Here is a 25619-nt window from a genome sequence, read left to right as displayed (position 1 = left end):
ACAAAGATGAGCCCTCCATATATGTCTATGGCCTGTTGTTCACACGTATATCTGCCCTCTTATTGTCTAGAATGGTCCCACTTGATCTCGCCTCCTACCGCTTGCCTTCCATCTTTAAGGACATGGATTTCCATTGTTAGAGCGGTCACTCAAATATCTTGTCAATATAATAGACAATCTTTGCTTTAGTACACCAGGCAACATGTTGATAAATCGCAGTTTCCCTCTAGTGGTGAGATGTTGGAAAGTAGCCAAAGATTTTTATAACTAACCCAAGATAGACCAGAGACTTTAGTTTCCAATGGGAGCTAAATTAATCATAATGGGCCAAACAAACAAGGAGGTGGGCAGAGCCAAGCACGAGCTAGTGAGATCCTGTTGGCGCGTTCTATCATTTATTTGCATATTTGCGTGAGGGAACGCCTATTCTGTGAAGTGCCGTCTGCAGTAACTCAATTCACCCTACCACTCCTAAATAACCCATCTTTTTTGAAACTTTGGGTGAAGTCTACAAAACGCAGTCCACTCGGTTTGTTACAGATTTATACTTTTGGAAAAAATTAACACTGTATGGAGACGTTTAATAGACCTGCTGTTTTCAACTCTCTAGAGACAGCAGGAGCGGTACAGATACTCTGAATGATCGGCTATGGAACCCTGACCTGTCCCAGGCCTGCTGTTCTCAACTCTCTAGAGACAGCAGGAGCAGTACAGATACTCTGAATGATCGGCTATGGAACCCTGACCTGTCCCAGACCTGCTGTTTTCAACTCTCTAGAGACAGCAGGAGCGGTACAGATACTCTGAATGATCGGCTATGGAACCCTGACCTGTCCCAGGCCTGCTGTTCTCAACTCTCTAGAGACAGCAGGAGCAGTACAGATACTCTGAATGATCGGCTATGGAACCCTGACCTGTCCCAGACCTGCTGTTTTCAACTCTCTAGAGACAGCAGGAGTGGTACAGATACTATGAATGATCGGCAATGGAACCCTGACCTGTCCCAGACCTGCTGTTTTCAACTCTCTAGAGACAGCAGGAGCGGTACAGATACTCTGAATGATCGGCTATGGAACCCTGACCTGTCCCAGGCCTGCTGTTCTCAACTCTCTAGAGACAGCAGGAGCGGTACAGATACTCTGAATGATCGGCTATGGAACCCTGACCTGTCCCAGGCCTGCTGTTCTCAACTCTCTAGAGACAGCAGGAGCGGTACAGATACTCTGAATGATCGGCTATGGAACCCTGACCTGTCCCAGACCTGCTGTTTTCAACTCTCTAGAGACAGCAGGAGTGGTACAGATACTATGAATGATCGGCAATGGAACCCTGACCTGTCCCAGACCTGCTGTTTTCAACTCTCTAGAGACAGCAGGAGCGGTACAGATACTCTGAATGATCGGCTATGAAAAGCCAACTGACATTTGCTCCTGAGGTGCTGACTTGTTGCACCCTCGACAACTACTGTGATTATTATTATTTGACCCTGCTGGTCGTTTATGAACATTTGAACATCTTGGCCATGTTCTGTTATAATCTCCACCCGGCACAGCCAGAAGAGGACTGGCCACCCCTCATAGCTTGGTTCCTCTCTAGGTTTCGGCCTTACTAGGGCGTTTTTCCTAGCCACTGTGCTTCTACACCTGCATTGCTTGCTGTTTGGGGTTTTAGGCTGGGTTTCTGTACAGCACTTTGTGACATCAGCTGATGTAAGAAGGGCTTTATAAATTAATTTGATTTGATTGATGAGAACATTTTCAGAATGTCGGCCAAAATCCATCTCACTACATCTTCTCGCACTGCCGGCCACTAGGCTTCCTATCATCACCATATTTGGTAGTGGGTGGAAAATCTAACCGGAATCTTCATATTTATACATCCGGTGAAATATCTGTCTCATTGTTCTATCTGTGTTGTCGCCGTCAGAAACGGAAATGAGGAAATTACGTCAATAATATTGTAACGTCATCACGTTATTTGTCCTTGTTTAGCGGTTGAGTCTAGAATGGATACAGCTATTGTCAACATGTACTTTTTGTAGCAGATTTGGAATAATTTATTACGCAGTTTAGGATAATAAACGCATCAGATAAGGCTAGGAAAAGAGGTAGGTTTAGCTGATATTCAAAAAATGTCAATAATATACTTTTATCGACAATTTGACAAAAGCTGTATCCCATCTAGGCATGACCTTGTTTAGCTGGCTATCTAGCTATTTGTCCTGTATTTTTAAACGTTTTCTAATTTTAGCAGCCCGGTTTATTAACCCGAATATTTGGTCTCGGGAATAAAACAGTAGCACCGATGACCGACTGCGAGGGACTTCAAGACGTTTCATGTAGTTTTTACTCTTGAAGAATATGGAGGTAGTGGACAGTCCTCTTAACCTCGTAAGTTTCTGTTGATGTTGTAATATCTAGTAGGCTAACAGGCTAGCTAGCTAACTACATCCCTAGCCAACGTTAGCCCCTTGTTGTGATCCTGGAAACAAAGCCAGGGGCTGATTGACCTCGGTGTTTATAACACTTTACTCTGTAGCCTCCTAGATTGTTCTCATGTCCAATGCAAAGTGCCAAGGTTTGTTAGCTTGTCAGATATGTTGTGGTTTTGGCTGTATATTAACTTAGCGAACAATAGTCAAATTTAGCTAACTAAGATTGTAGCTAGTCAACTAGCTAGGGAACGGTAACTAGCTAAATAAGCTTCCTCCATACATGATAGCTCACCTAGCTAAAGCTTTATTCTGGAGTAGGTTAACTCATGTATCTAGCTAGCTAACTTTATGTATATATGTGTGACAAGCAGTAGGCAACTAGCTAACTAAAGAAGTAAACATATCGTGAAAGAGGAACCAGACGAGAAATGCCAAAGATACTTTCCCCTTTATCCCTGCGTTTTATTAGCTAGTTAGACTCATAGCTAAGATATAATAATCAATCATTTAAATGACGGCATTTTACCAACATCAAGTTAACGCTATTTTGTTTCGTTCTGACATGAAGTAAACCTTTTCTGTGCACCTATTTGTGCAGACATGAAATTAGGACTGATGGGACTTCTCAGATAGACCCTTCTGATAGCCTCTCTCGCCAGCACTTCAATGGTGTAGAAGTACTTCACCGTCTTATCTGGCAGGGCAGGATTTGTGCATTTGTAGGTAAGATGATAAGGCTAATATGAGAGCTCTCTCAAAAGCATAAATCCTTAATCTCCCTACACATCTCCTCTCAGGCCCATCAGCAGTCCAGGAAGGCAGACCGCTTGTTGGCAGCTGGTAAATATGAAGAAGCTATTTCCTGCCATGGGAAAGCTGCAGGTATGTCATCAGCATACTGAACTTGTTTTCTTTCACCATTCTGTGAATAATGATACATCTTAGAGATTGACTATTAATTACTGTCAGACTGAAACAACTGGCACACAACCCACTTCCTCAACTTCCCTTACAGATGTCAGACCTTCAACAGATTGTGATCTGTGATTAAACCCATTTGCTCAGTCACCACCAGGAGAATAATAACTATTTCCTGCTCTGTGTACTGTAGCCTTCTGCGGCTCTGTGGAGTCGCGTTCAGGAGTGTAAAGTGGTGGGTTTAGGAGAGTTGTGGAGGGTTGAGTGTCCTCTCTGTGTGCCAGGGCCTGCGTCTGACAGACTATGTACGGGGCCTGCGTCTGACAGACTAAAGACTACATAGAGATAGTGAGAACATTATGAGAAGTGTTGTCTGCTCTGTTTGCAACACAAATATAGAAGCTGACAGTTGAAGCTGACAGTTGAAGCTGACAGTTGAAGCTGACAGTTGAAGCTAGCTGGGTGATCTGAATGTCATTCTGCACAGAAAGACTGTGTGCTGTTAGAATGCAGTCATACTATATTATGCTCAAGATACAGATTTTTAATATCAGCCTAGTATGTAATGTGTGTGTGTGTGTTGCAGAGCTGCTGAGGGAAGCCATGAAGTTAACAGAGTGTGAACAGGTGAGACTGGGTTCAGTAGGGTGTTGTGTCATGTATTGTGGGAGGGATGGAGGGAATGTCAGATTCTTGGACCTCAGTCATGTCCTCCTGGGCTGCTGTTGGTCAATATTGACCAAACGTCCGTCAATATTTAGTTCTGTCTTTGGTTATTTGAATAAAGCATACCATGTTACAGTCGTAGTGAGGAGGTTGAGGTGTTGAGTCGTAGTGAGGTGTTGTAGTGAGGTGGTTGTCATTTCGTGGTGAGGTGGTTGAGTCATTTCGTAGTGAGGTGTTGAGTCGTAGTGAGGTGTTGAGTCGTAGTGAGTCGTAGTGAGGTGTTGTAGTGAGGTGGTTGAGTCATTTCGTGGTGAGGTGTTGAGTCGTAGTGAGGTGTTGAGTCGTAGTGAGGTGTCGTGTCGTAGTGAGGTGTTGAGTTGTAGTGAGGTGTTGAGTCGTAGTGAGATGTTGAGTCGTAGTGAGGTGTTGAGTCGTAGTGAGGTGTTGTAGTGAGGTGTTGAGTCGTAGTAAGGTGTCGTAGTGAGGTGTTGAGTCGTAGTGAGGTGTTGAGTCGTAGTGAGGTGGTTGAGTCATTTCTTGGTGAGGTGTTGTAGTGAGGTGTTGAGTCGGGCCTGAGGCCTGTGTCTCCTCCAGGCTGGTTTGTCCATGGCGCTCCAGAGACAGCCACGTGAAGCAGAGTTGTAGTGAGGTGTTGTAGTGAGGTGTGGTGTTGTAGTGAGGTGTGGTGTTGAGTCGTAGTGAGGTGTTGAGTCGTAGTGAGGTGTTGAGTCGTAGTGAGGTGTTGAGTCGTAGTGAGGTGTTGAGTCGTGCCTGTGGCCTGTCTGTCTCCTCCAGGCTGGTTTGTCCATGGCGCTCCAGAGACAGCCACGTGAAGCAGAGTCGTAGTGAGGTGTTGTAGTGAGGTGTGGTGTTGTAGTCGTAGTGGGGTGTTGAGTCGTAGTGAGGCCTGTCTGTCTCCTCCAGGCTGGTTTGTCCATGGCGCTCCAGAGACAGCCACGTGAAGCAGAGTCGTAGTGAGGTGTTGTAGTGAGGTGTTGAGTCGCAGTGAGGTGTTGTAGTGAGGTGTTGTAGTGAGGTGTGGTGTTGTAGTCGTAGTGGGGTGTTGAGTCGTAGTGAGGTGTTGTGTTGAGTCGTAGTGAGGTGTTGTGAGGTGTCGAGTCGTAGTGAGGTGTTGAGTCGTGCCTGAGGCCTGTCTGTCTCCTCCAGGCTGGCTTGTCCATGGCGCTCCAGAGAGACAGCCACGTGAAGCAGTCGTAGTGAGGTGTTGTAGTGAGGTGTTGAGTCGTAGTGAGGTGTTGTGAGGTGTCGAGTCGTGCCTGAGGCCTGTCTGTCTCCTCCAGGCTGGCTTGTCCATGGCGCTCCAGAGAGACAGCCACGTGAAGCAGAGTCGTAGTGAGGTGTCGAGTCGTAGTGAGGTGTTGAGTCGTAGTGAGGTGTTGTGAGGTGTTGTAGTCGTAGTGAGGTGTTGAGTTGTGCCTGAGGCCTGTCTGTCTCCTCCAGGCTGGTTTGTCCATGGTGCTCCAGAGAGACAGCCACGTGAAGCAGCAGCGGCTTATTGAGGAGAAGTGGAAGAGGACCAGACAGGAGGGCAATCCCATGGTCCTCCTGAGCCACCCCTCTACCGACCAGCCCCCCGGCCTCGTGACCAACGAGCCCCCCCGCCACCCAGAGAGGGAGTACGACACCTGGCTGTACCTCCTGAAGAACAAGGGCTCCCCCCCTCCCCCCACACCCTGCCCCGGCAGCAAGGCCCACAAGGATGATAAGACCCGCCTGGAGGAGCAGCAGACCACCATCGCCAGCCTGCGGCGCCACATAGACGTTCTGCTGGGAGAGAACGAGAAACTGACCCAGGACAACAAGCGCCTGCGAGGGGAGAACATCCGGCTGAAGAGGGATGCAGCGGACACAGACTTACTGGAGAAATCAGAGCTGTGGGTTCTTCCCCAGTCAGAGGAGAGGAGGAACAAGGACATCTCCATACCTAACCTGCCCCCTCTGGAGATGCCCACCCAGGACATCTCTCTGGACGACCTGCCTGCCCTGGAGCTCCCCGAGGACATCCAGCACGAACTGCAGGCGCTGCTGGACAGAGACGACAAGCTGTGATGAGACAGGCGGACAGACAGCCCAGTACTAACTAACTAAAGGACGCCTCTCTACAGAGAGACTGTCCAGACTGGACTGGAAGAAAGCTGGCAAATCTCAATAAAAGTGTTTGATTGGTCGGTGGCCTCAGGCACTAGATAGCAACCACAAATGGTCACCGTGACAAGTTGGTAAAGGTCATTTCTCCTAGTTCTGTCTGTGTCCTCAGTGTCTCTACTAGTGGGTACTACATCTCGTACACACACACAAAACAAACTCTTTGCAGAAATTGTGCCTTTGAAAATGTCTGAAATGAAGTCAAAAGGGAGGTGACCATCATCAGTGATCTCCCTGCTTTGATAACAGGCCTCTATATCTGGAGGCCCTGATTGGTTGACTGGGACGACCTACTGACCCTCTGATACCCACCTGGGACGACCTACTGACCCTCTGATACCCACCAGGGACGACCTACTGACCCTCTGATACCCACCAGGGACGACCTACTGACCCTCTGATACCCACCAGGGACGACCTACTGACCCTCTGATACCCACCAGGGACGACCTACTGACCCTCTGATACCCACCAGGGACGACCTACTGACCCTCTGATACCCACCAGGGACGACCTACTGACCCTCTGATACCCACCAGGGACGACCTACTGACCCTCTGATACCCACCAGGGACGACCTACTGACCCTCTGATACCCACCAGGGACGACCTACTGACCCTCTGATACCCACCAGGGACGACCTACTGACCCTCTGATACCCACCAGGGACGACCTACTGACCCTCTGATACCCACCAGGGACGACCTACTGACCCTCTGATACCCACCAGGGACGACCTACTGACCCTCTGATACCCACCAGGGACGACCTACTGACCCTCTGATACCCACCAGGGACGACCTACTGACCCTCTGATACCCACCAGGGACGACCTACTGACCCTCTGATACCCACCAGGGACGACCTACTGACCCTCTGATACCCACCAGGGACGACCTACTGACCCTCTGATACCCACCAGGGACGACCTACTGACCCTCTGATACCCACCAGGGACGACCTACTGACCCTCTGATACCCACCAGGGACGACCTACTGACCCTCTGATACCCACCAGGGACGACCTACTGACCCTCTGATACCCACCAGGGACGACCTACTGACCCTCTGATACCCACCAGGGACGACCTACTGACCCTCTGATACCCACCAGGGATGACCTACTGACCATCTGATACCCACCCGGGACGACCTACTGACCCTCTGATACCCACCAGGGACGACCTACTGACCATCTAATACCCACCCGGGACGACCTACTGACCCTCTGATACCCACCAGGGACGACCTACTGACCCTCTGATACCCACCAGGGACGACCTACTGACCCTCTGATACCCACCAGGGATGACCTACTGACCATCTGATACCCACCCGGGACGACCTACTGACCCTCTGATACCCACCCGGGATGACATGATTGACAGCCGCTGCAGTGGAGCCTCTTTGGAGCCTGATCTACATCCATAGTGTGTGAGTGTTGAGCCCCACCAGCTGTCTGCCAGATGTCTGATGGGAGAGTCAGGTTGTCCCTGATACCCACCAGATGTCTGTTGGGAGAGTCAGGTTGTCCCTGATACCCACCAGCTGTCTGCCAGATGTCTGATGGGAGAGTCAGGTTGTCCCTGATACCCACCAGCTGTCTGCCAGATGTCTGATGGGAGAGTCAGGTTGTCCCTGATACCCACCAGCTGTCTGCCAGATGTCTGATGGGAGAGTCAGGTTGTCCCTGATACCCACCAGCTGTCTGCCAGATGTCTGATGGGAGAGTCAGGCTGCAGAATACCAAGAACTTTCAAATTAATTCCCTGGTTTTCCAGAAAACCTGGTTGGATGCTTCCGGATTCTCTGCTTATTCCCGGGAAACTTCCAAACCAGGATTTCTGTAAAACGAGGTAATTTATTGAAGGTTCCCGGTATTCTGCAGCCCTGGTAGAGAAGAGTATCACTGAGTGAACCTGCAGTTTAAATCCTCTCACCTTTCCTTCATCATGTTTTACCAACAACCTGTGAAGGAGCTGAAGTTTAGATGTTAAAGCTGAATGGTGTTTGTCCTTCAGTCCTTCAGTGCAACGTTTGTTTCTTTGGCATTTAAATGTTTCTTAATAAATGAAAACAAGCGTAGAGCCTCGTCACTTTTAATTTGCCTTCCGGAGAAGGACAACTGCTTGGGGGTCAGTTTTTAACATTTCTGTTCTAGTCGAGATCATAGACAGGTGTTTGTTTCCGTCATTGGTCTAGAGATCCGGGTAGAGGTGTATCGGTTTGGATAATAGAGATACCAAACTCAGCAATAACAACAGTCTGCATTCCCTGCTTCACTGGACTCTGGCTATGCAGACAGCACTCCTTAGCTTGTGTTTGGCAAGACAAGGAGTTCACATGACACAAACAGATCTGGGATCAGGCTCCATTGTCCTCTGTCTCAGTATGAAAGTCCCTCAGCAGTGTGAACTGTTTCTCTTCGTAGTGTCTCCAGTTCAGGACAAGGTGCTCTGGGAGAGGACTGAAATCATCCTCTATTCCCCATGTTGAGCACTACTTTCCACCAGGACCCATAGGGCCTCGGTCTATCCAGTGTCTGAGAGGTTCGGTACCACGTGGACTTACACTAGATTACATCTCTAGTTTAATTTGTACTGTAATCACTAAGTTGTTGATTTGTGGAACAAACCACACAAATAACATTTTCAGGTAACTTTTTTATTTTTGCTCGATTCTGTTGAAATATGCAGAATGTATGTGGATTCATTGTGTGTCTCCAGTGTAGCAGTGTGAATCCGGGTGTGTAATACAAGGCATTCAGAAGGTATTCAGACCCCTTGACTTTTTCCACATTTTGTTACGTTACAGCCTTATTCTCAAATGGATTCAATCTTTTTTCCCCTCAATCTAAAGACAACACTTCATTATGACAAAGCAAAAAGTCAATGTTTTATTTTAGAAAATGTATAAAAAAATTAACTGAAATATTCAGACCCTTTACTCAGTACTCTGTTGAAGCCCCTTTGGCTGTGATTACAGCCTTGAGTCTTCTTGGGTATGACGCTACAAGCTTGGCTCACCTGTATTTGGGGAGTTTCTCCCATTCCTCTCTGCAGATCCTCTCAAGCTCTGTCAGGTTGGATGGGGAGCGTCGCTGCACAGCTATTTTCAGGTCTCTCCAGAGATGTTCGATCGGGTTCAAGTCCGGGTTCTGGCTGGGCCACTCGAGGACATTCAGGGACTTGTCCTGAAGCCACTCCTGCATTTTCTTGGCTGTGTGCTTAGGGTCGTTGTCCTGTTGGAAGGTAACCCTTTGCCCCAGTCTGAGGTCCTGAGCGCTCTGGAGCAGGTTTTTATCAAGGATCTCTATGTGCTTTGCTCCTTTCATCTTTCCCTCGATCCTGAATAGTCTCCCAGTCCCTGCTGAAAAACATCCCCACAGCATGATGCTGCCACCACCATGCTTCACCGTAGGGTTGGTACCAGGTTACCTCCAGACGTGACGCTTGGCATTCAGGCCAGAGAATCTTGTTTCTCCTGGTCTGAGAGTCCTTTAGGTGCCTTTTGGCAAACTCCAAGCGGGCTGTCATGTGCCTTTTACTGAGGAGTGGCTTCCATCTGGCCCCTCTACCATAAAGGCCTGATTGGTGGAGTGCTGCAGAGATAGTTGTCCTTCTGGAAGGTTCTCCCATCTCTACAGAGGAACTCTGGAGCTCTGTCAGAGTGACCACCGGGTTCTTGGTCACCTCCCTGGCCAATTGCTCAGTTTGGCTGGGCGGCCAGCTCTAGGAAGAGTCTTGGTGGTTCCAAACTTCTTCCATTTAAGAATGATGGAGGCCACTGTGTTCTTGGGAACCTTCAATGCTTCAGACATTTTTTTGGTACCCTTCCCCAGATCTGTGCCTCGACACAATCCTGTCTCGGAGCTCTACGGACAATTCCTTCGACCTCATGGCTTGGTTTTTGCTCTGACATGCACTGTCAACTGAGGGACCTTATATAAACAGGCCTTTCCAAATCATGTCCAATCAATTGAATTTACCACAGGTGAACTCCAGTCAAGTTGTAGAAACATCTCAAGGATGATCAATGGAAACAGGATGCACCTGAACTTAATTGAATTTCATAGCAAACGGTCTGAATACTTATGTAAATAAGGTATTGTTTTATTTTTTAATACATTTGCAAAAATGTCTAAACCTGTTTTCACTTTGTCATGATGGGGTATTGATGAAATTAATTGAATCCATTTTAGAGTAAGGGTCTGAATACTTCCTGAACGGCCATCTATCTTCTATTCAATAAACACACTAACCAGAAGTAATCTACTAGTGCCAGACGCGCCTGACTGACATCATTATGTACGACTGACTATATATAACTGCGGCTGTAGTCAGGAGACACGGTGTTATTCAGAGGGAACCAAATCCACCGTGGTTTCTTCATGTAATTATATCGGTTTACAACAGTAATCAGGGTGCATCAGAAGGACTTTGTATTTGTGATGTAAATCTCCATCAGCGCTATCCAATCTCATGATGATGACATGTCCACTTTGTTTTGGTGATGCATGAAGGATGGTACGAGCTGTATGTATATGATTGTTAAGATATTAAAAATGACAGATGTGTGGATTATTTTCATGCGGTGAGACTGATATACACTCCCTGATCAAAAGTATGTGGACACCTGCTCATTCCAAAATCATGGGTATTAGTATGGAGTTGGTCTCTTTGCTGCTATAACAGCCTCCACTCTTCTGGGAAGGCTTTCCACTAGATGTTGGAACATTGCTGCTATAACAGCCTCCACTCTTCTGGGAAGGCTTTCCACTAGATGTTGGGACATTGCTGCTATAACAGCCTCCACTCTTCTGGGAAGGCTTTCCACTAGATGTTGGGACTTGCTTCCATTCAGCCACAACAGCATTAGTGAGATTGGGCAATTAGGCCCAAAGGTGTTCGATGGGGTTGAGGTCAGGGCTCTGTGCAGGCCAGTCAAGTTCTTCCACACCGATCTCAACAAACCATTTCTGTATAGACCTCGCTTTGTGCACAGGGGCATTGTCATGCTGAAACAGGAAAGGACGTGCCACAAAGTTGGAAGCACAGAATCATCTAGAATGTCATTGTATGCTGTAGCGTTAAGATTTCACTTCACTGGAACTAAAATGGGCCTAGCCCCACCTCCTCCACCAAGTTTGACTGTTGGCACTATGCATCGGGGCAGGTGGCATTCGCCAAACCCAGATTCATCCATTGGTCTGCCAGATGGTGACGTGTGATTCACCACTCCAGAGAACGCATTTCCACTGCTCCAGAGTCCAATGGCGGCGAGTTTCACACCTCTCCAGTCGACGCTTGGCATTACACATGGTGATCTTACATTTGTGTGCCGCTGCTCTGCCATGGAAACCCATTTCATGAAGCTCCCGAACAGTTCTTGTGCTGACGTTGCTTCCAGAGGCAGTTTGGAACTCAGTAGTGAGTGTTGCAACCGAGGACAGACTATTTTTTACGCGCATCAGCGGTCCCGTTCTGTGAGCTTGTGTGGTTTCAACTTCACAATAACAGCACTTACAGTTGACCAGGGCAGCTCCAGCAGGGCACCTTGTTGGAAAGGTGGCATCCTATGACGGTGCCACGTTGAATATTACTGAGCTCTTCAGTAGGGGCCATTCTACTGCCAATGTTTGTCTATGGAGATTGCATGGCGGTGTGCTTGATTTTATACACCAGTCAGCAACGGTAGTGACTGAAATAGCTTTTGTATCTATAGTGTACCAAGAAAACAAGATCCAGGCTCCATAGGACAATCTTAATTGCATTTCATTGCCTCCTGTTCAAACCACATTGGACGAGAAGGTCAAAGGGGAGGAAATGTTGAGATCCTCCAATAGAGAGAGGACTCACCTATATCTGTCTGTCTCGGTGTATAATGGACTAGTTTCAGTAAAGCTGTGTAATAGTGACATCTAGTGGTATAAAAAGGATATTACATATTGAAGGGGGGGGCTCCCTCTAGTATTGAGTAGAACAATACATGTCAAATAACTCCCATTCAATGTTGTTATTGAAATACATCTCCAAATCATGGAACGGTCTTAGATGGAAATGAATCATGAACGTGGCACACGTTGCCGGAGGAGGAGATTAATCGATATGAGAGACGAAGGTGTTAGCCTCTGAACTCTCACCAATAACTAACCCCTCTGGACTGCTTTCCCTGTCCGGAACTTGAAGAATTAAGCATTTTTCAAACACCTGAAGCAGCTTTTTCCTGCAAGGGGGCGCAAAATCTGACGGGAAGATCACGTCAGTGACTCAGCCCTCCTAGGGACGGCATGGAAGAGCCCCAGTAAGCCAGTGACTCAGCCCTCCTAGGGACGGCATGGAAGAGCCCCAGTAAGCCAGTGACTCAGCCCTCCTAGGGACGGTATGGAAGAGCCCCAGTAAGCCAGTGACTCAGCCCTCCTAGGGACGGCATGGAAGAGCCCCAGTAAGCCAGTGACTCAGCCCTCCTAGGGACGGCATGGAAGAACCCCAGTAAGCCAGTGACTCAACCCCCTCCTAGGGACGGCATGGAAGAGCCCCAGTAAGGCAGTGACTCAGCCCTCCTAGGGACGGCATGGAAGAGCACCAGTAAGCCAGTGACTCAGCCCTCCTAGGGACGGCATGGAAGAGCACCAGTAAGCCAGTGACTCAGCCCTCCTAGGGACGGCATGGAAGAGCCCCAGTAAGGCAGTGACTCGGTCCCCGTAAAAGGGTCAGAGGATCCCAGTGAAGAGAGGGGAGCCGGCCAGGCAGAGACGACATGGGGGGGTTTGTCACACCAGTTCCTTGCCGTTCACCTTCGCACCCCTGGGGCCCACTGAAGAGATGAGTCTTCAGTAAAGACTTAAAGGTTGAGACCGAGTTTGCGTCTCTGACATGGGTAGGCAGACCATTCCATAAAAATGGAGCTCTATAGGAGAAAGCCCTGCCTCCAGCTGTTTGCTTAGAAATTCTAGGGACAATTAGGAGGCCTGCGTCTTGTGACCGTAGCGTACGTGTAGGTATGTATGGCAGGACCAGATCAGAGAGATGGGTAGGAGCAAGCCCATGTAATGCTTTGTAGGTTAGCAGTAAAACCTTGAAATCAGCCCTTGCCTTGACAGGAAGCCAGTATAGGGAGGCCTATACCCATTTCCCGTGTTCGAGCAAGGAGGCCTACAAACCTGACTCAGTTACACCAGCTCTGTCAGGAGGAATGGGCCACAATTCACCCAACTTATTGTGGGAAGCTTGTGGAAGGTTACGTGAAACGTTTGACCCAAGTTAAACAATTTAAAGGCAATACTACCAAATAGTAATTGAGTGTATATAAACTTCTGACCCACTGGCAATGTGGTGAAAGAAATACAAGCTGAAATAAATAATTATCTTTACTATTATTCTGACATTTCACATTCTTAAAATATAGTGGGGATCCTAACTGACCTAAGACAGGACATTTTTACTAGGATTAAATGTCAGGAATTGTGAAAAACTGAGTTTAAATGTATTTGGCTAAGGTGTATGTAAACGTCAGACTTCAACTGTTGGACTGTTTTTAAATGTAAATCACATTTTCATTTGACACACCCCAGTTTGGGAATACCTGCAATAAGACATACCCCAGTTTGGGAATACCTGCAATAAGACATACCCCAGTTTGGGAATACCTGCAACAAGACACACCCCAGTTTGGGAATACCTGCAATAAGACATACCCCAGTTTGGGAATACCTGCAATAAGACATACCCCAGTTTGGGAATACCTGCAATAAGACACAGCACAGACAAACCCCAGTTTGGGAATACCTGCAATAAGACACAGCACAGACAAACCCCAGTTTGGGAATACCTGCAATAAGACATACCCCAGTTTGGGAATACCTGCAATAAGACACAGCACAGACATACCCCAGTTTGGGAATACCTGCAATAAGACACAGCACAGACAAACCCCAGTTTGGGAATACCTGCAATAAGACACAGCACAGACAAACCCCAGTTTGGGAATACCTGCAATAAGACACAGCACAGACATACCCCAGTTTGGGAATACCTGCAATAAGACATACCCCAGTTTGGGAATACCTGCAATAAGACACAGCACAGACATACCCCAGTTTGGGAATACCTGCAATAAGACACAGCACAGACAAACCCAAGTTTGGGAATACCTGCAATAAGACACACCCCAGTTTGGGAATACCTGCAATAAGACACACCCCAGTTTGGGAATACCTGCAATAAGACATACCCCAGTTTGGGAATACCTGCAATAAGACATACCCCAGTTTGGGAATACCTGCAATAAGACATACCCCAGTTTGGGAATACCTGCAATAAGACATACCCCAGTTTGGGAATACCTGCAATAAGACACAGCACAGACAAACCCCAGTTTGGGAATACCTGCAATAAGACACAGCACAGACAAACCCCAGTTTGGGAATACCTGCAATAAGACATACCCCAGTTTGGGAATACCTGCAATAAGACACAGCACAGACATACCCCAGTTTGGGAATACCTGCAATAAGACACAGCACAGACAAACCCCAGTTTGGGAATACCTGCAATAAGACACAGCACAGACAAACCCCAGTTTGGGAATACCTGCAATAAGACATACCCCAGTTTGGGAATACCTGCAATAAGACACAGCACAGACATACCCCAGTTTGGGAATACCTGCAATAAGACACAGCACAGACAAACCCCAGTTTGGGAATACCTGCAATAAGACACAGCACAGACAAACCCCAGTTTGGGAATACCTGCAATAAGACACAGCACAGACATACCCCAGTTTGGGAATACCTGCAATAAGACATACCCCAGTTTGGGAATACCTGCAATAAGACACAGCACAGACATACCCCAGTTTGGGAATACCTGCAATAAGACACAGCACAGACAAACCCAAGTTTGGGAATACCTGCAATAAGACACACCCCAGTTTGGGAATACCTGCAATAAGACACACCCCAGTTTGGGAATACCTGCAATAAGACATACCCCAGTTTGGGAATACCTGCAATAAGACATACCCCAGTTTGGGAATACCTGCAATAAGACACAGCACAGACAAACCCCAGTTTGGGAATACCTGCAATAAGACACAGCACAGACAAACCCCAGTTTGGGAATACCTGCAATAAGACATACCCCAGTTTGGGAATACCTGCAATAAGACACAGCACAGACATACCCCAGTTTGGGAATACCTGCAATAAGACACAGCACAGACAAACCCCAGTTTGGGAATACCTGCAATAAGACACAGCACAGACAAACCCCAGTTTGGGAATACCTGCAATAAGACACAGCACAGACATACCCCAGTTTGGGAATACCTGCAATAAGACATACCCCAGTTTGGGAATACCTGCAATAAGACACAGCACAGACATACCCCAGTTTGGGAATACCTGCAATAAGACACAGCACAGACAAACCCCAGTTTGGGAAAACCTGCAATAAGACACAGCACAGACAAACCCCAGTTTGGGAATACCTACAATAAGACACAGCACGGGAATACCTGCAATAAGACATACCCCAGTTTGGGAATACCTGCAATAAGACACAGCACAGACATACCCCAGTTTGGGAATACCTGCAATAAGACACAGCACAGACAAACCCCAGTTTGGGAATACCTGCAATAAGACACAGCACAGACAAACCCCAGTTTGGGAATACCTACAATAAGACACAGCACAGACATACCCCAGTTTGGGAATACCTGCAATAAGACATACCCCAGTTTGGGAATACCTGCAATAAGACACAGCACAGACAAACCCCAGTTTGGGAATACCTGCAATAAGACACAGCACATACATACCCCAGTTTGGAAATACCTGCAATAAGACATACCTCAGTTTGGGAATACCTGCAATAAGACACAGCACAGACGAACCCCAGTTTGGGAATACCTGCAATAAGACACAGCACAGACAAACCCCAGTTTGGGAATACCTGCAATAAGACACAGCACAGACATACCCCAGTTTGGGAATACCTGCAATAAGACACAGCACAGACAAACCCCAGTTTGGGAATACCTGAAATAAGACACAGCACAGACAAACCCCAGTTTGGGAATACCTGCAATAAGACACAGCACAGACATACCCCAGTTTGGGAATACCTGCAATAAGACACAGCACAGACAAACCCCAGTTTGGGAATACCTGCAATAAGACACAGCACAGACAAACCCCAGTTTGGGAATACCTGAAATAAGACACAGCACAGACATACCCCAGTTTGGGAATACCTGCAATAAGACACAGCACAGACATACCCCAGTTTGGGAATACCTGCAATAAGACATACCCCAGTTTGGGAATACCTGCAATAAGACATACCCCAGTTTGGGAATACCTGCAATAAGACACACCCCAGTTTGGGAATACCTGCAATAAGACACACCCCAGTTTGGGAATACCTGCAATAAGACATACCCCAGTTTGGGAATACCTGCAATAAGACACACCCCAGTTTGGGAATACCTGCAATAAGACACACCCCAGTTTGGGAATACCTGCAATAAGACATACCCCAGTTTGGGAATACCTGCAATAAGACATACCCCAGTTTGGGAATACCTGCAATAAGACATACCCCAGTTTGGGAATACCTGCAATAAGACATACCCCAGTTTGGGAATACCTGCAATAAGACACAGCACAGACATACCCCAGTTTGGGAATACCTGCAATAAGACACAGCACAGACAAACCCCAGTTTGGGAATACCTGCAATAAGACACAGCACAGACAAACCCCAGTTTGGGAATACCTGCAATAAGACATACCCCAGTTTGGGAATACCTGCAATAAGACACAGCACAGACATACCCCAGTTTGGGAATACCTGCAATAAGACACAGCACAGACAAACCCCAGTTTGGGAATACCTACAATAGGACACCCCAGTTTGGGAATACCTGCAATAAGACACAGCACAGACAAACCCCAGTTTGGGAATACCTGCAATAAGACACAGCACAGACAAACCCCAGTTTGGGAATACCTACAATAACACACAGCACAGACATACCCCAGTTTGGGAATACCTGCAATAAGACATACCCCAGTTTGGGAATACCTGCAATAAGACACAGCACAGACATACCCCAGTTTGGGAATACCTGCAATAAGACATACCCCAGTCTGGGAATACCTGCAATAAGACACAGCACAGACATACCCCAGTTTGGGAATACCTGCAATAAGACACAGCACAGACAAACCCCAGTTTGGGAATACCTGCAATAAGACACAGCACAGACATACCCCTGTTTGGGAATACCTGCAATAAGACACAGCACTTACAAACCCCAGTTTGGGAATACCTGAAATAAGACACAGCACAGACAAACCCCAGTTTGGGAATACCTGCAATAAGACACAGCACAGACATACCCCAGTTTGGGAATACCTGCAATAAGACACAGCACAGACAAACCCCAGTTTGGGAATACCTGAAATAAGACACAGCACAGACAAACCCCAGTTTGGGAATACCTGCAATAAGACACAGCACAGACATACCCCAGTTTGGGAATACCTGCAATAAGACATACCCCAGTTTGGGAATACCTGCAATAAGACACACCCCAGTTTGGGAATACCTGCAATAAGACATACCCCAGTTTGGGAATACCTGCAATAAGACACAGCACAGACATACCCCAGTTTGGGAATACCTGCAATAAGACACAGCACAGACATACCCCAGTTTGGGAATACCTGCAATAAGACACAGCACAGACATACCCCAGTTTGGGAATACCTGCAATAAGACACAGCACAGACATACCCCAGTTAGGGAATACCTGCAATAAGACACAGCACAGACATACCCCAGTTTGGGAATACCTGCAATAAGACATACCCCAGTTTGGGAATACCTGCAATAAGACACAGCACAGACATACCCCAGTTTGGGAATACCTGCAATAAGACATACCCCAGTTTGGGAATACCTGCAATAAGACACACCCCAGTTTGGGAATACCTGCAATAAGACATACCCCAGTTTGGGAATACCTGCAATAAGACACAGCACAGACATACCCCAGTTTGGGAATACCTGCAATAAGACACAGCACAGACATACCCCAGTTTGGGAATACCTGCAATAAGACACAGCACAGACATACCCCAGTTTGGGAATACCTGCAATAAGACACAGCACAGACATACCCCAGTTAGGGAATACCTGCAATAAGACACAGCACAGACATACCCCAGTTTGGGAATACCTGCAATAAGACATACCCCAGTTTGGGAATACCTGCAATAAGACATACCCCAGTTTGGGAATAACTGCAGTAAGACATACCCCAGTTTGGGAATACCTGCAATAAGACATACCCCAGTTTGGGAATACCTGCAATAAGACACACCCCAGTTTGGGAATACCTGCAATAAGACACACCCCAGTTTGGGAATACCTGCAATAAGACACACCCCAGTTTGGGAATACCTGCAATAAGACATACCCCAGTTTGGGAATACCTGCAATAAGACACACCCCAGTTTGGGAATACCTGCAATAAGACATACCCCAGTTTGGGAATACCTGCAATAAGACATACCCCAGTTTGGGAATACCTGCAATAAGACACAGCACAGACAAACCCCAGTTTGGGAATACCTGCAATAAGACACAGCACAGACAAACCCCAGTTTGGGAATACCTGCAATAAGACATACCCCAGTTTGGGAATACCTGCAATAAGACACAGCACAGACATACCCCAGTTTGGGAATACCTGCAATAAGACACAGCACAGACAAACCCCAGTTTGGGAATACCTGCAATAAGACACAGCACAGACAAACCCCAGTTTGGGAATACCTGCAATAAGACACAGCACAGACATACCCCAGTTTGGGAATACCTGCAATAAGACATACCCCAGTTTGGGAATACCTGCAATAAGACACAGCACAGACATACCCCAGTTTGGGAATACCTGCAATAAGACACAGCACAGACAAACCCCAGTTTGGGAATACCTGCAATAAGACACAGCACAGACAAACCCCAGTTTGGGAATACCTACAATAAGACACAGCACAGACATACCCCAGTTTGGGAATACCTGCAATAAGACATACCCCAGTTTGGGAATACCTGCAATAAGACACAGCACAGACAAACCCCAGTTTGGGAATACCTGCAATAAGACACAGCACAGACGAACCCCAGTTTGGGAATACCTGCAATAAGACACAGCACAGACAAACCCCAGTTTGGGAATACCTGCAATAAGACACAGCACAGACATACCCCAGTTTGGGAATACCTGCAATAAGACACAGCACAGACAAACCCCAGTTTGGGAATACCTGAAATAAGACACAGCACAGACAAACCCCAGTTTGGGAATACCTGCAATAAGACACAGCACAGACATACCCCAGGTTGGGAATACCTGCAATAAGACACAGCACAGACAAACCCCAGTTTGGGAATACCTGAAATAAGACACAGCACAGACATACCCCAGTTTGGGAATACCTGCAATAAGACATACCCCAGTTTGGGAATACCTGCAATAAGACATACCCCAGTTTGGGAATACCTGCAATAAGACACACCCCAGTTTGGGAATACCTGCAATAAGACACACCCCAGTTTGGGAATACCTGCAATAAGACATACCCCAGTTTGGGAATACCTGCAATAAGACACACCCCAGTTTGGGAATACCTGCAATAAGACATACCCCAGTTTGGGAATACCTGCAATAAGACATACCCCAGTTTGGGAATACCTGCAATAAGACATACCCCAGTTTGGGAATACCTGCAATAAGACATACCCCAGTTTGGGAATACCTGCAATAAGACACAGCACAGACAAACCCCAGTTTGGGAATACCTGCAATAAGACACAGCACAGACAAACCCCAGTTTGGGAATACCTGCAATAAGACATACCCCAGTTTGGGAATACCTGCAATAAGACACAGCACAGACAAACCCCAGTTTGGGAATACCTGCAATAAGACACAGCACAGACAAACCCCAGTTTGGGAATACCTGCAATAAGACACAGCACAGACATACCCCAGTTTGGGAATACCTGCAATAAGACATACCCCAGTTTGGGAATACCTGCAATAAGACACAGCACAGACATACCCCAGTTTGGGAATACCTGCAATAAGACACAGCACAGACAAACCCGTTTGGGAATACCTACAATAAGACACCCCAGTTTGGGAATACCTGCAATAAGACACAGCACAGACATACCCCCGTTTAGGAATACCTGCAATAAGACACAGCACAGACAAACCCCAGTTTGGGAATACCTGCAATAAGACACAGCACAGACAAACCCCAGTTTGGGAATACCTACAATAACACACAGCACAGACATACCCCAGTTTGGGAATACCTGCAATAAGACATACCCCAGTTTGGGAATACCTGCAATAAGACACAGCACAGACATACCCCAGTTTGGGAATACCTGCAATAAGACATACCCCAGTCTGGGAATACCTGCAATAAGACACAGCACAGACATACCCCAGTTTGGGAATACCTGCAATAAGACACAGCACAGACATACCCCAGTTTGGGAATGCCTGCAATAAGACACAGCACAGACAAACCCCAGTTTGGGAATACCTGCAATAAGACACAGCACAGACATGCCCCTGTTTGGGAATACCTGCAATAAGACACAGCACTTACAAACCCCAGTTTGGGAATACCTGAAATAAGACACAGCACAGACAAACCCCAGTTTGGGAATACCTGCAATAAGACACAGCACAGACATACCCCAGTTTGGGAATACCTGCAATAAGACACAGCACAGACAAACCCCAGTTTGGGAATACCTGAAATAAGACACAGCACAGACAAACCCCAGTTTGGGAATACCTGCAATAAGACACAGCACAGACATACCCCAGTTTGGGAATACCTGCAATAAGACATACCCCAGTTTGGGAATACCTGCAATAAGACACACCCCAGTTTGGGAATACCTGCAATAAGACATACCCCAGTTTGGGAATACCTGCAATAAGACACAGCACAGACATACCCCAGTTTGGGAATACCTGCAATAAGACACAGCACAGACATACCCCAGTTAGGGAATACCTGCAATAAGACACAGCACAGACATACCCCAGTTTGGGAATACCTGCAATAAGACACAGCACAGACATACCCCAGTTAGGGAATACCTGCAATAAGACACAGCACAGACATACCCCAGTTTGGGAATACCTGCAATAAGACACAGCACAGACAAACCCCAGTTTGGGAATACCTGAAATAAGACACAGCACAGACAAACCCCAGTTTGGGAATACCTGCAATAAGACACAGCACAGACATACCCCAGTTTGGGAATACCTGCAATAAGACATACCCCAGTTTGGGAATACCTGCAATAAGACACACCCCAGTTTGGGAATACCTGCAATAAGACATACCCCAGTTTGGGAATACCTGCAATAAGACACAGCACAGACATACCCCAGTTTGGGAATACCTGCAATAAGACACAGCACAGACATACCCCAGTTTGGGAATACCTGCAATAAGACACAGCACAGACATACCCCAGTTTGGGAATACCTGCAATAAGACACAGCACAGACATACCCCAGTTAGGGAATACCTGCAATAAGACACAACACAGACATACCCCAGTTTGGGAATACCTGCAATAAGACATACCCCAGTTTGGGAATACCTGCAATAAGACATACCCCAGTTTGGGAATAACTGCAGTAAGACATACCCCAGTTTGGGAATACCTGCAATAAGACATACCCCAGTTTGGGAATACCTGCAATAAGACACACCCCAGTTTGGGAATACCTGCAATAAGACACACCCCAGTTTGGGAATACCTGCAATAAGACACACCCCAGTTTGGGAATACCTGCAATAAGACATACCCCAGTTTGGGAATACCTGCAATAAGACACACCCCAGTTTGGGAATACCTGCAATAAGACATACCCCAGTTTGGGAATACCTGCAATAAGACATACCCCAGTTTGGGAATACCTGCAATAAGACACAGCACAGACAAACCCCAGTTTGGGAATACCTGCAATAAGACACAGCACAGACAAACCCCAGTTTGGGAATACCTGCAATAAGACATACCCCAGTTTGGGAATACCTGCAATAAGACACAGCACAGACATACCCCAGTTTGGGAATACCTGCAATAAGACACAGCACAGACAAACCCCAGTTTGGGAATACCTGCAATAAGACACAGCACAGACAAACCCCAGTTTGGGAATACCTGCAATAAGACACAGCACAGACATACCCCAGTTTGGGAATACCTGCAATAAGACATACCCCAGTTTGGGAATACCTGCAATAAGACACAGCACAGACATACCCCAGTTTGGGAATACCTGCAATAAGACACAGCACAGACAAACCCCAGTTTGGGAATACCTGCAATAAGACACAGCACAGACAAACCCCAGTTTGGGAATACCTACAATAATACACAGCACGGGAATACCTGCAATAAGACATACCCCAGTTTGGGAATACCTGCAATAAGACACAGCACAGACATACCCCAGTTTGGGAAAACCTGCAATAAGACACAGCACAGACAAACCCCAGTTTGGGAATACCTGCAATAAGACACAGCACAGACAAACCCCAGTTTGGGAATACCTACAATAAGACACAGCACAGACATACCCCAGTTTGGGAATACCTGCAATAAGACATACCCCAGTTTGGGAATACCTGCAATAAGACACAGCACAGACAAACCCCAGTTTGGGAATACCTGCAATAAGACACAGCACATACATACCCCAGTTTGGGAATACCTGCAATAAGACATACCTCAGTTTGGGAATACCTGCAATAAGACACAGCACAGACAAACCCCAGTTTGGGAATACCTGCAATAAGACACAGCACAGACAAACCCCAGTTTGGGAATACCTGCAATAAGACACAGCACAGACATACCCCAGTTTGGGAATACCTGCAATAAGACACAGCACAGACAAACCCCAGTTTGGGAATACCTGAAATAAGACACAGCACAGACAAACCCCAGTTTGGGAATACCTGCAATAAGACACAGCACAGACATACCCCAGTTTGGGAATACCTGCAATAAGACACAGCACAGACAAACCCCAGTTTGGGAATACCTGCAATAAGACTTACCCCAGTTTGGGAATACCTGCAATAAGACATACCCCAGTTTGGGAATACCTGCAATAAGACACACCCCAGTTTGGGAATACCTGCAATAAGACACACCCCAGTTTGGGAATACCTGCAATAAGACATACCCCAGTTTGGGAATACCTGCAATAAGACACACCCCAGTTTGGGAATACCTGCAATAAGACATACCCCAGTTTGGGAATACCTGCAATAAGACATACCCCAGTTTGGGAATACCTGCAATAAGACATACCCCAGTTTGGGAATACCTGCAATAAGACATACCCCAGTTTGGGAATACCTGCAATAAGACATACCCCAGTTTGGGAATACCTGCAATAAGACACAGCACAGACATACCCCAGTTTGGGAATACCTGCAATAAGACACAGCACAGACAAACCCCAGTTTGGGAATACCTGCAATAAGACACAGCACAGACAAACCCCAGTTTGGGAATACCTGCAATAAGACATACCCCAGTTTGGGAATACCTGCAATAAGACACAGCACAGACAAACCCCAGTTTGGGAATACCTGAAATAAGACACAGCACAGACATACCCCAGTTTGGGAATACCTGCAATAAGACATACCCCAGTTTGGGAATACCTGCAATAAGACATACCCCAGTTTGGGAATACCTGCAATAAGACACACCCCAGTTTGGGAATACCTGCAATAAGACACACCCCAGTTTGGGAATACCTGCAATAAGACATACCCCAGTTTGGGAATACCTGCAATAAGACACACCCCAGTTTGGGAATACCTGCAATAAGACACACCCCAGTTTGGGAATACCTGCAATAAGACATACCCCAGTTTGGGAATACCTGCAATAAGACATACCCCAGTTTGGGAATACCTGCAATAAGACATACCCCAGTTTGGGAATACCTGCAATAAGACATACCCCAGTTTGGGAATACCTGCAATAAGACACAGCACAGACATACCCCAGTTTGGGAATACCTGCAATAAGACACAGCACAGACAAACCCCAGTTTGGGAATACCTGCAATAAGACACAGCACAGACAAACCCCAGTTTGGGAATACCTGCAATAAGACATACCCCAGTTTGGGAATACCTGCAATAAGACACAGCACAGACAAACCCCAGTTTGGGAATACCTGCAATAAGACACAGCACAGACAAACCCCAGTTTGGGAATACCTGCAATAAGACACAGCACAGACATACCCCAGTTTGGGAATACCTGCAATAAGACATACCCCAGTTTGGGAATACCTGCAATAAGACACAGCACAGACATACCCCAGTTTGGGAATACCTGCAATAAGACACAGCACAGACAAACCCCAGTTTGGGAATACCTACAATAAGACACCCCAGTTTGGGAATACCTGCAATAAGACACAGCACAGACATACCCCAGTTTAGGAATACCTGCAATAAGACACAGCACAGACAAACCCCAGTTTGGGAATACCTGCAATAAGACACAGCACAGACAAACCCCAGTTTGGGAATACCTACAATAAGACACAGCACAGACATACCCCAGTTTGGGAATACCTGCAATAAGACATACCCCAGTTTGGGAATACCTGCAATAAGACACAGCACAGACATACCCCAGTTTGGGAATACCTGCAATAAGACATACCCCAGTCTGGGAATACCTGCAATAAGACACAGCACAGACATACCCCAGTTTGGGAATACCTGCAATAAGACACAGCACAGACATACCCCAGTTTGGGAATACCTGCAATAAGACACAGCACAGACAAACCCCAGTTTGGGAATACCTGCAATAAGACACAGCACAGACATACCCCTGTTTGGGAATACCTGCAATAAGACACAGCACTTACAAACCCCAGTTTGGGAATACCTGAAATAAGACACAGCACAGACATACCCCAGTTTGGGAATACCTGCAATAAGACACAGCACAGACATACCCCAGTTTGGGAATACCTGCAATAAGACACAGCACAGACATACCCCAGTTAGGGAATACCTGCAATAAGACACAGCACAGACATACCCCAGTTTGGGAATACCTGCAATAAGACACAGCACAGACATACCCCAGTTTGGGAATACCTGCAATAAGACATACCCCAGTTTTGGAATACCTGCAATAAGACACACCCCAGTTTGGGAATACCTGCAATAAGACATACCCCAGTTTGGGAATACCTGCAATAAGACACAGCACAGACATACCCCAGTTTGGGAATACCTGCAATAAGACACAGCACAGA

General features: G+C 46.8%; 1 protein-coding gene and 2 long non-coding RNA genes across 5 annotated transcripts; 2 read left to right on the top strand and 1 right to left on the bottom strand.

Annotated features, from left to right (window-relative positions):
* The first annotated feature begins 1976 nt into the window (after positions 1–1976).
* On the top strand, positions 1977–6908 carry LOC110511972 (nuclear receptor-binding factor 2). 2 transcript variants are annotated; one of them, XM_036960034.1, is made up of 5 exons: positions 1986–2107; positions 2251–2390; positions 3232–3316; positions 3939–3979; positions 5480–6908. In XM_036960034.1, exons 2-5 carry the CDS (start codon positions 2361–2363, stop codon positions 6086–6088), a joined length of 765 nt encoding a protein of 254 aa, XP_036815929.1. In that variant the 5' UTR covers positions 1986–2107; positions 2251–2360; the 3' UTR covers positions 6089–6908. The 2 variants fall into 2 exon arrangements, with proteins under 2 accessions (XP_036815928.1, XP_036815929.1); XM_036960033.1 differs by having other exon boundaries at positions 1977–2390.
* A 261-nt stretch (positions 6909–7169) lies between these two features.
* LOC118943846 lies at positions 7170–7532 on the bottom strand. Of its 2 annotated transcripts, none has more exons than XR_005039150.1 (3): positions 7403–7532; positions 7347–7370; positions 7170–7306 (listed from the first exon to the last, which is right to left on the bottom strand). It is a non-coding gene; the product is annotated as an uncharacterized LOC118943846 (long non-coding RNA). The 2 variants fall into 2 exon arrangements; XR_005039151.1 differs by having other exon boundaries at positions 7411–7532.
* Positions 7533–7623: 91 nt separating this feature from the next.
* Positions 7624–8272, top strand: LOC118943847. The gene is made up of 2 exons (XR_005039152.1): positions 7624–7671; positions 7713–8272. It is a non-coding gene; the product is annotated as an uncharacterized LOC118943847 (long non-coding RNA).
* Positions 8273–25619: the final 17347 nt, after the last annotated feature.

Source organism: Oncorhynchus mykiss, chromosome 23, assembly GCF_013265735.2.
Source record: "Oncorhynchus mykiss isolate Arlee chromosome 23, USDA_OmykA_1.1, whole genome shotgun sequence".
In the NCBI taxonomy this organism is placed as follows: domain Eukaryota; kingdom Metazoa; phylum Chordata; class Actinopteri; order Salmoniformes; family Salmonidae; genus Oncorhynchus; species Oncorhynchus mykiss.
The sequence above is the reverse complement of the archived record's forward strand: the minus strand, read 5'-3'. Positions and strand labels throughout refer to the sequence as shown.